Source organism: Hetaerina americana, unplaced genomic scaffold (assembly GCF_022747635.1).
Source record: "Hetaerina americana unplaced genomic scaffold, ioHetAmer1.1.p SCAF_5, whole genome shotgun sequence".
Lineage (NCBI taxonomy): Eukaryota > Metazoa > Arthropoda > Insecta > Odonata > Calopterygidae > Hetaerina > Hetaerina americana.
Window position 1 is genome coordinate 38,236,760 of NW_027287095.1, and position 10,630 is coordinate 38,247,389.

The 10,630-nt window shown below is 35.8% G+C and overlaps 1 protein-coding gene across 1 annotated transcript; it reads left to right on the top strand.

The window, feature by feature from the left end:
• The first annotated feature begins 1,982 nt into the window (after positions 1 to 1,982).
• On the top strand, positions 1,983 to 4,350 carry HDAC3 (histone deacetylase 3). The gene is made up of 2 exons (XM_071592673.1): positions 1,983 to 3,216; positions 3,300 to 4,350. Exons 1-2 carry the CDS (start codon positions 2,176 to 2,178, stop codon positions 3,567 to 3,569), a joined length of 1,311 nt encoding a protein of 436 aa, XP_071448774.1. The 5' UTR covers positions 1,983 to 2,175; the 3' UTR covers positions 3,570 to 4,350.
• The last annotated feature ends 6,280 nt before the right edge of the window (positions 4,351 to 10,630 follow it).

The following is a 10,630-nucleotide window of genomic DNA, read 5'->3' on the forward strand; positions in this document are numbered from 1 at the left end:
GATGAATTAAGAGTCCATAATATGAGGCCATTTAAGTAGTTCTGTGAAAAGAATAATTTTGATTCCCAATGTTTTATGTATTCCGTTGCGATGACATTTTATTAAAATGAAGCTGATATCTATGTCTCCAATATACCAGTTCTTCTGTAGCATTGGTAGTAGTGATAGCCATTATAGCTGCTTCTTAGATAGAGATCATTCTTGACCTCTAAAAGAGTCAATCCAGAACCAAAGTTGCATTAGCATTCTTTAAACTTATGTTATATTAATATGTCAGATGGAAACAGTCAATTCATTAATATTATGCCAGCTTTTATCTGCCACTACAGGTGTGAGTTAATTAGCAAGGAATGTACACAGAATGGTGAACAACCGTAAAAACCAGGAATTTTGGATAATTAAGGTAACTTCACAAGGAAATAAATAATTAGCAGAAGAAGACAAAAGTGACTTCTTTGATTTTAATACAAATGACTTACATTGGGATTTTTTTCTAGCGTCTTTCAATGCACTATGTACATATTCTGCAAGAATGAATTGTTCATTGCATCTGTGTACATTGAATTAACATTTATGTAGTCCAATTAGACTAGCCGAGTGTTGTGTGACCAAACAACTACCTACCTATCATTGTGCTACAACTGAGTATGTAGTAATTATTAGGTACTTAGGATGAGAAAAACACAGTGGATAAATAAATACTCCATGATAGGAATGATTTTTTTTCTATTAAGGTGAGCTATCGGCAATAGAAACAGTTTTTATTAAGCCCTTATCTATTCTTGAATGCTACATGGAAAAAATTTGTAATATTTGTGCATGTAAATTCAGCAGTGTTTTTTTGGTTTACACTGGAAATACAATGTAGTAAAAAAGATAGCTCAAAACCTTGAAAAACAAATGTATATCCTTGACAACCATCTAGCTGCTGGCCAACCTTGTGCATACTCTTGTAGCCTGGCATATATGCATTCGTAATATAAGAAACAGTAATTTATTAAATGAAATAAATCACCTTACACATGTGCACGATTGATATTCAAGTAACTCTGCCTCTAAAAATCTATTTATGTAAATGCTTTTTTATTTTTTCCCCACAGGAGTATTGTTCAATTTTAAATGTGATGCTGCCTAGATAGATGACAAAATAATTTTAATTTCATCATTTTTAAAAATTCCCTTATCGGAAAACTCCTCCGGCAATGTAGGCAAGTTAAAAGCTATTCATTTGGATGTCATACCATAGGAAACATTACCTGACTTGCCAGATATTGTATTTGTGTCTATTCTGTAACGTTTGTGTTCTCAGGATTCCGTCAGCAAACATTGCAGGTATATGCCATTTTTTAACTCACTTTTAACTGAACACAAAAATGATATTACATCAGTCTAGTTAGTGAACTGTTTTAATGATTGATTTTAAAGAATGTTTGCTCTGAAACTAAGAGTTTAAATACGCCTGGAATAAAAATGTATTTTAATTAAATGTGGTCAACTACTGTTTTAGTTCTTGCTGCAAATATTATAGTTTCCATTCTCTTAAAATAATTTTTATATGCATGCATAAAAGGCTATAATAATAGATCGATAGTCATTTGAAAATATATATTTGATATAAAAAATAGCTGGCTGGGTTGATCCGATGTTATAATCCGGGTGCCTTCATAATAGTCCAATGGTGGGGTGCTCGAAGTAAATTTCTTAACCTGCACGAAGTATTGGAATTTTTAAAAAAAATTGTGTGTGAAGGTATCAGAGTGAACTGCACACGGCTAAAAATATATGAAATTGTGACCAATTAAAAATCAAGTCGACCCCAGTCAACTTCCACAGAATAGCATAATTTGAGTAATTCGAATAGCACATTTGAGCCCGATGTTCATGCATTGAGTTTGAATTGGGCGGCCATTGGTTTCGATATAATCGCCAACTGGAAACAAGCCGACCTATCGGCGGTTAAGTAATCGATGGTGTTGTTGAACCAAGGTTTGTTTTCGCTGTCGTGTCCCAAACATCTCATTATTTATATTTACATGACATTTTCACTTTAATGTGAAGAACTCGCTATCATCTGAAGAAACCAATATCCTTCTGGCAATTCTTAAGTGAAGGATGTTTGTCCTTATCAACAAATATTGTGTGTTTTTTCTGACGTCTTGAGCTACAAACGCAAAAATGTCAAAGAAGACAGTTTCATACTTTTATAGCCCTGACGTGGGGAATTTTCACTATGGACCAGGACATCCAATGAAGCCTCACAGACTTTCAGTGATTCATAGTCTTGTTATGAATTACGGCCTCTACAAGAAGATGCAAATTTATAGGCCGTACCGGGCAAGTGCACACGACATGTGTCGATTTCATTCAGATGAGTACATTGAGTTTCTTCAGCGTGTTACCCCTCAGAATTTACAGGGGTATACGAAATATTTAAGCCATTTTAACGTTGGTGATGATTGCCCTGTGTTTGAAGGTTTGTTTGATTTTTGCTCAATGTACACTGGTGCATCTTTAGAAGGGGCAATGAAACTGAACCATAACTCTTGTGATATTGCAATAAATTGGTCTGGGGGTTTGCATCATGCTAAAAAGTTTGAAGCATCAGGTTTTTGTTATGTTAATGATATCGTAATTGCTATATTAGAGCTACTTAAATATCATGCAAGAGTTCTGTATATTGACATTGATGTACACCATGGGGATGGAGTTCAAGAAGCTTTTTACCTCACTGATAGAGTTATGACTGTTTCCTTTCATAAATATGGCAATTATTTCTTTCCTGGTACTGGTGACATGTACGAAATAGGGGCTGAAAGTGGCAGGTATTACTCGGTGAACGTACCTCTCAAGGAAGGTATAGATGACGCCAGTTATGTTCAAGTTTTTAAGCCCGTAATTCAGTATGTAATGCAGTTTTTTCAGCCAACTGCTATTGTCCTTCAATGTGGGGCCGACTCCTTAGCCAACGATCGCCTGGGCTGCTTCTCTCTCAGCACCAAAGGCCATGGCGAATGTGTTAGATTCGTTAGGGACCTGAATGTGCCCTTGTTGACTGTCGGGGGAGGTGGATATACACTGCGAAATGTCGCCCGATGCTGGACGTACGAGACTTCTCTTCTCGTTGATGAGCATATCTCCAATGAACTGCCATACACAGAATATTTGGAATATTTTGCTACAGACTTTACTCTTCATCCCGACGCAGTCACGCGACAGGTTGGGCATTGAATAGTAACAAAATATTATTTTTTTTGGTATTTGATTTTTTCATTTCTCTACTTATGTTTCTGTTTTCACAGGAAAATGCTAATAGTAAACAATATCTCGAGTGGATCACCAAACATGTGTTTGATAATTTGAAAATGATACAACATTCACCAAGCGTACAAATGCACGACGTTCCCGCAGATACTCTGGCATCAACAGATCATGATCAAGATGAGGAGAACGCTGATCCAGACGTTCGTGTAAGCCAAGCTGATGAAGACAGGAGAGTGGAACCAGCGAATGAATTTTTTGACGGAGATAAAGATCAAGACAAAGCCGAAGATAGTAATGGAACATCCTAACAATGGTAACATTGTGAAATCTAGATTTGATCTAGTAGAAAAAATTTAATTATTTTGTTTTGCTTTGATGTAGTGTCATCGAAACTACAATGGCAGCTGTGAACAAATTTGAGACAGTGTGAATGACAATCAGTGCTCGGGATCTGAAGTATTCCCATGTATGATATAGTGTGTGAGATCATGGGAGATGTAAATAATGAAAATTTATTTTATTAAAGTGAAAATTTTACTTACTATGAAGATGCCTGAAAGCAGCATTGCGATTTTTCAATTTTGGCGACAATGAATATATATTTAAACATATGGGATGGTAACCCAAATAGAAAGACCATTTTTATGCATAACTTTAAATGTACTCATTGTATTTTTCTCCCCTAATTGGCTTTTATTATTTCGTCTTTGCTGCTACATTTTTATTATAATATATGTATGAGATGGTCTGTCATTGATAAAATGCATTTTGTCAATTGCATAATACCCTGCTTGAACAAACCTGACTTATGGTGTATAATAAGTTTAATTCGTAATATTTACAATAAGTGGCACATGGAAGTCTATTGTAGATTCCCTAATGCCAGAATAGTACAGAATGAATGATGTAATGAGTACATAATTTATTTTTTAGTCAATAATATCAAACAATGGTAAGCACTCTGATCTCTTTTGAACAAAAAACTTGAAAATGTACACCTTTCCTTTAATCCCATTTACCACTTGGACACATTTTATTCATTGGCAGCTCAAAAGACAAATTATATAAAATAAATATTTTCTTATGTTAGCTTGTGAAAAATATTAACTTTGTCACAAAGTGGATTCCTCAACAGTTGTAGTATAGTTATGAACAATGATGGGGGGTGAGTTATTGACGCACCAAAGTTTCTGCTGTTGACTACTTCGACAAAATTTGTACTTGTAATCCTAACATTTTGAAAATTTGTAGCTTTTACTCATGGTTGTCCGAAAGTAGATGTTTCTTCCTTATTTCGACCTTGAATTATACATTCAAAACCAATTTATGTCAAATTCTTTCCTGTGTCAGGAAATCCAAAAATTTCAAGATTCCAGCTCTGTCCAAAACCTTGCAGTATCATAACCTGTAAAATGATAGTACCTAAGCAAAACTTTCATTTTTGAATCTGTGAATTTAGCATAATTTATCACTTATCAACATTTCTGGTAATGCAAATTTGAATGTATTAATCTCTGTTAAAACATTAACTTTATGCATTAAAAACTGTGCAACAATGTATTCTCCAATTGAACCCATAACCTAGGCATACTTCTAAAATTTTATCAAAAGTAACTAACCTACTTAATTGTAACTCAAACCAGTTACTTCAAAAATGTAATCTTGTAACTGATTACAAATTTTGTTGAATTACTGAGTCCAATTGATATTTTTCTGTTCTCTTCTCATCTCAGGTCCTATAAATTGCTATTGTTGTTTTCATGGAGCCATGCCCTGGGATTGGCTGTTGACCCTGGCTAATATTATTGTGGATAGGCTAATGTTTGATAATTCCATGGCCCCCTCTAATGCAGATGCATTTTAAATTCAAAACTGTTGTAAAAAGTAAATCACCTTGGAGCATAAATGCACAATCAGGCATCCATCTAGATGAAAATATTGTAAAATAATGTATGTTCCTTCTCTTTTGGTGTATAAATTAGATGTTTTTCTAAATTAAGCCATTTCTCATGCAAACTCAGGGGTTTCCTTCCCACGGTTATACCTTTTTCCTAAATCATAATCTTGTACCTTCCTCCCATCTCCCCCTTTGTCCTCCCATCTATTTACATTCCCCTTTACTATCAATTTTTTTCTTCCAGGGAATTACTTACCTTACTGAATCTTATCCACTGTGTGAATTTACCTCTTGAAGTTTACTTGTTGGCATGTAAATTCCAATAAGGACAACATTTGTTGGGTCTGCTTTTTTCTCTATTATTTGCATTTGATCCCCCTTTTTTATCTATCTCTGAATGTTTACAATGGTTCTTCCTACTTTTTTCTTCAATACTACTACTACCACCTCATCAGGACTCTTTTTAAGTTTCTATCTCACTTCTAACGACCCTGGCACGCCTACATTTTCTTACTTTATCTCCTGCTTCATGTTTTCTGACATCCTTGTCTTTAACATTGTCTTAAAATAGTAAGATTGACATGAAGGCTACGGAGCATAATGCTTGTTGAAAACATATTCATTAAGATGCTTGTGATGTGCATTGTAATGTTTTGGCTAGCATGTAAATATCTACCAATTGGGGAATGTTGATGAATTCATCTTTCCCTTACCAAAGGCTGCCATAGAATGTTTGGCTATTAACCAAATGGCCTGGGGTTCAGGTATGAGAGATTCCACAGGGTAGCCCCAGTTGTGTTAATATCTGGATGAAAAAAACTACCGGGAAAATTGCAGAAAGAGACATTGGTCATTTTGCCATGATGTGTGAATTTTAGTGGTATGAGATGAGGTTAATCCTTACCTGTTCAACCTCCTGAATTAAATTTAAGCTTTTAATTCTGATGGTTTAAACCTGATGTGTCTTTCTGCTGTTATTCCTTGGGCTGTATAAGTATTTCGTATCATGCTGTGGAGGTCCCATAATGGCCAGGATTTTGTCTTCAGGTTTAGCATATTACTTAGTAAATTAATTTAATTAGTTTCCTTATACCTCCATCTACAGTGTTTTTGATTTGATACTTTCACTGAAAAAGGTATTGCCAACTGGGTCTGATGCATTTGAAGTTGCCTCACTAAGAAGCAGGTGCCATGTGGACTACATGCTTGTAGCTATTGCCTTGTGTGTTGTGGGTGACCATGTGGAGTAATTACTTCGATGCCTGTACATTTCACTAAGTCTTGGCCAAATGAGAATGTACTGTATCTAGCTATGTCCGTTCATAATTTTGTACACTGGGTCGTGTCAAGTGACGTAACATTGTTTTTAACTTGCATGAGTTAACATAACTATATAGGCTATCAATTGTCATGATACATTTAACAATGTACAGTGATCTCTAGAATCTGCATTACAGATTATTCTGAAAGCTTTCTTTTGTAGAAGAAGGATATATTTGACACCTGAGGAATTGTAATTCAACCACTTCAATTGTAAAAGTCATTTGCCTTGACCAGGATTCTAACCTGGATCCTTCAATGTCCAGCCGGTTGCAATGATGCTTCCTTAGTTTAACTAGCTTAAGCATTGAAATAAGTGATTTTTACACTTTGAAATGGTGGTTTGTAATACACATTTAGCAGATGACTCGGTTAAAAGTTATTGTTGCAGAATCTACTGTAGTTTCTTTGAACCTTAGGAATTCCTCCATAGTTTGTTCATAGTGCTAATGGCTTCATGAAAATGAGTAGCATGCATTAACTAAGAATGACTTCGGTAATAATGTTTTTAATTTCCTTTGTAGGAGTATGACTACTGATAGTTAACCCAAACACCGTTATGTGATCATTCCAGCCTAGTTCAACATTTAGGATGACACCCATTAATTAAACGTATTAGTTATTTTCAGCCCCTTTTTTGGGCCAGATTAATAACAACAATTTTTCTTTGTTTAGGAAATGATTTTTGCCCGGGAACCATTTTTCGAGTTGATCAAGTATAATGTTTGACAGAGCTCTGGTCAAATTTATATCTTTACTGTAATGGATAAAAGTAGTGTCCTCAGCAAATAGAATTGATTCACTGGGAATGTTAAGATTATTAATCATTAAAAAAAATATCAGTGGTCCCAAGACTAGATCTGGTGGAACACTATTTGGCTTGGCACAAGTTTTTGATTGTGCATTGAGATATGCAAATCCTTCCACTGTATCAAAGTTGTATTTAATGGGGTGGGTTACCAATTAAGTAAAATAATAATAGAAAATCAATGCTGAATGGGCGCTTTTTATTCAAACTATTATGACAGCATATGAAATAATTTTTGACAATGAAGTGAAAACATCAAAACTGTTGAGTCTTTCAATAAATATATGGAAAATTTCGAAGTATCTTGCAATGATAATATGATTATACCCTCCCATGGACTACAACATTGAGATGGTTGAAGGGTTAGTGCATTCTGATATCCCTTAGAGCTGTGCTGAGGGAGCAATGAAAATTGCTCCTGGTTAGGTCACCCTAACCAGGTGCTTTCAACCTAGGTAGGTTGAAAGATAGGAGACAGTTGAAAACTAGTCTGTTAATTAGCGAGGTGGCTGCAAAGGCGTCTGACCCCAGTGGGGCAGCAATTGAGTGATGGTGCCATGTTATGGCTTGACGCGGCTGAATCTCATGCCCAACAGAGAGAAACAAAAGGCTTGTGTGGTTTTCATCTCATGAAACCCTTGCAAAGCGAAATTAACAGCAGAAGTAGGCCAAAGTAGTGTAGAAGAAGGGTGAATTAGTTAGAATAGGAACCTGGAATGTTAGAACAATGCTGTGGACAGGAATAAACATAGAGTAAGCAATGGATAGAGTGTTACTGGTAGAGGTAAAAACAGAACCGACGAAATTGGTTATTGTTCAGGTATACAGGCCATCAAACAATCATTAGGAGGAAGAAGTCGATAGGGTATACAATCAGTTAGAGAACATAATGTGCGTGTTCCTGTAGGGAAAAATTTAATAGTTATGGAGTATTGGAATGCAATGGTAGGCGAAGGAAGAGATGGATGGATGATACAGTTTAGGTATGAGGAATGACTGGGGACAAAGCAATAGATTTCTGTAGAAGGCATGGGCTAATATCACCAACATTAAGTATAAACACCACAAGAGGCATAGGTATGGAAAATGCCAGGTGACTTGGAAAGCTATCAGTTCTATTATGTAATGGTTAGGTGCAGTTTTCTGGTAGCAGATGTGGACTCTGATTACAATGAAGTGTAGCATCTGTTTCAAAAAGATAAGGCAGGGGTAGCGGGGTAGGAAATGTATTATAGAAGTATTAACTGGATTGACAAGGAAGGAGTATGAGCCGGCTATACAGAAAATCATGAATGAGGGAAAAGAGCTGAGTACTATCCAGGGAAAATGGAAATGTATCAACAAAGGGATATTGAAAGTCGCAAAAGAAACTATAGGAACTGTTGATGGGAAAAAGGACAAGAAAACCATGGATCATGGATGAGATGATTAGAAAGATAGATGAGAGAATGAAATGGAAGAATGTAAACACGAGAGTGAAGCTGAAGGAAGTACAAAGATTTAAATAATAATTCGAGATGAGTAACAAATAAAGCAAAACTAGCATGGTGAAAGAAGTGCGAGGATATAATAGGTTTGCAGAGTATGGGTGAAATTGGTGCACTATACAAGTAGGTTAAACTACTATCGGGAAGTAAGAAAGGAAGATGTGTTAACAGTTAGAGATAAGTAGGGTAAGATAATAGTTGAAACAGAAAACATCAAGAGAAATGGAATTGATAGATAGAACTGTATGGTAAAGAATGAAGACAAGCAAGGTTAGACAGAAAAGGAACCGTAGGTAGGGGAAGAAAGCTTAGGTCCAGGCATACTCAACAATGAGATAGAAAGGGCAAAGGGAGATGAAGCTAAATAAGGCTGTGGGGGTTGGCAACATTCCTGCAGAACTACTAAAAGGTTTAGGAAAATGAGGTAGGAAGAGTCTATATGGACTGATTGGTGGAATCTATGAGGAAGGAATCTGCCTGGAAGACTTCATGAGATCAGTGTTAGTTCCTATTCCAATAAAAAGGTAAAGGCTACATTATGTGAGGACATTGGCGGTGAACAGGGCAAATGATTACTTATTATAGGATGATCAGTTTGGGTTCAGGAAGGGGAGAGGCATGCATGATGTCATTGCATTAACGAGATCGCTAATAGAGAGGAATATAGAATACATTCAGGTCAGTTTCATAGATTTTGAAAAGGCATTTGATAGATTAAATTGGGTAGAATTAATGAATGTATTGCAGAAAATAAGGAGTATATAGGAGGGATATGAGACTTATTCCCATCCTGTACATATCTCATACTGCTCGGGTTCGAGCGGGGCACAGGGAGTATAGATGGGCAGTGTTATGAAGTGGAGTAAGGCGGGGTTGTCCATTATTACTGGTGCTGTTCAACAATGGCATAAATGAGAGTGACAACTAGACAACTATCCTCCCGTAGAGTGATACATATTCATGGCTCAATCAAATTTGTCAATGTGCGTGTCTCACATCATGTAAGGGTTAACTATTAATTGGGTTTTTGCATTTTTTACAACAATATCTGGCTCAATACTCATACTTAATGTAATCTTCACAATCATTTTCATTTAGATCCACCCTCTTCATAGGTTTTCCATGGTCATCTTTTTTCCATTATTTGGGTCCATTCTTTTGCACCATGATCAAAGGTACTACAATATCTCTTAGAACTCACGAGCAGAAAAGAAACTACCATATTTTCCCATTGATATCGCCAACCCAGAATTTGGTAGTTATCATGGATTTGACACCACATGCCCAGGGCTTCATAGTTATCTTAAAGGTGTATTGATGCCAAGCATCTGTGCATATGTATAAAATGGAATGCAATTAGAGAGTCATGCTTTCAGACTGATTCGTTTTTGCAAGACTTTTTAAATTATTGAGTGCATAGGTATGTAAATGTTTGAATTTTTTCATTACATGACATTCATAGTCATTTTTTCCATCATCTGAACATGTTTGTATATATAATGCGTGCGTTTTCGATGGTAAAATATGGTAATTGGTACCATACGTTGCTTCCAGAAAAATATCCTCGTATGCCAACAAGAGAAAGTGCATAGAGAACAATTTCCAATATTGATTGGGCTTAAGAAAATTTTGTTCAGGGAATTGAAGATATAAGAACTAAGTATTGGTGTTACATGGCCTTCATTATTACTCATGAAGTTTTAATTTTGATATCATAGCATGCATTCTTGTTCCAAATCTATTCCAGTTGAAGTATAGCAACCATACACATTCTCTACGTCACCAGTAAGGCAGGCATGGCCATTAGGTGTTACTACAAACTGCTACTAATTGTTTGTAGCAGTAGTCTTTATGGGA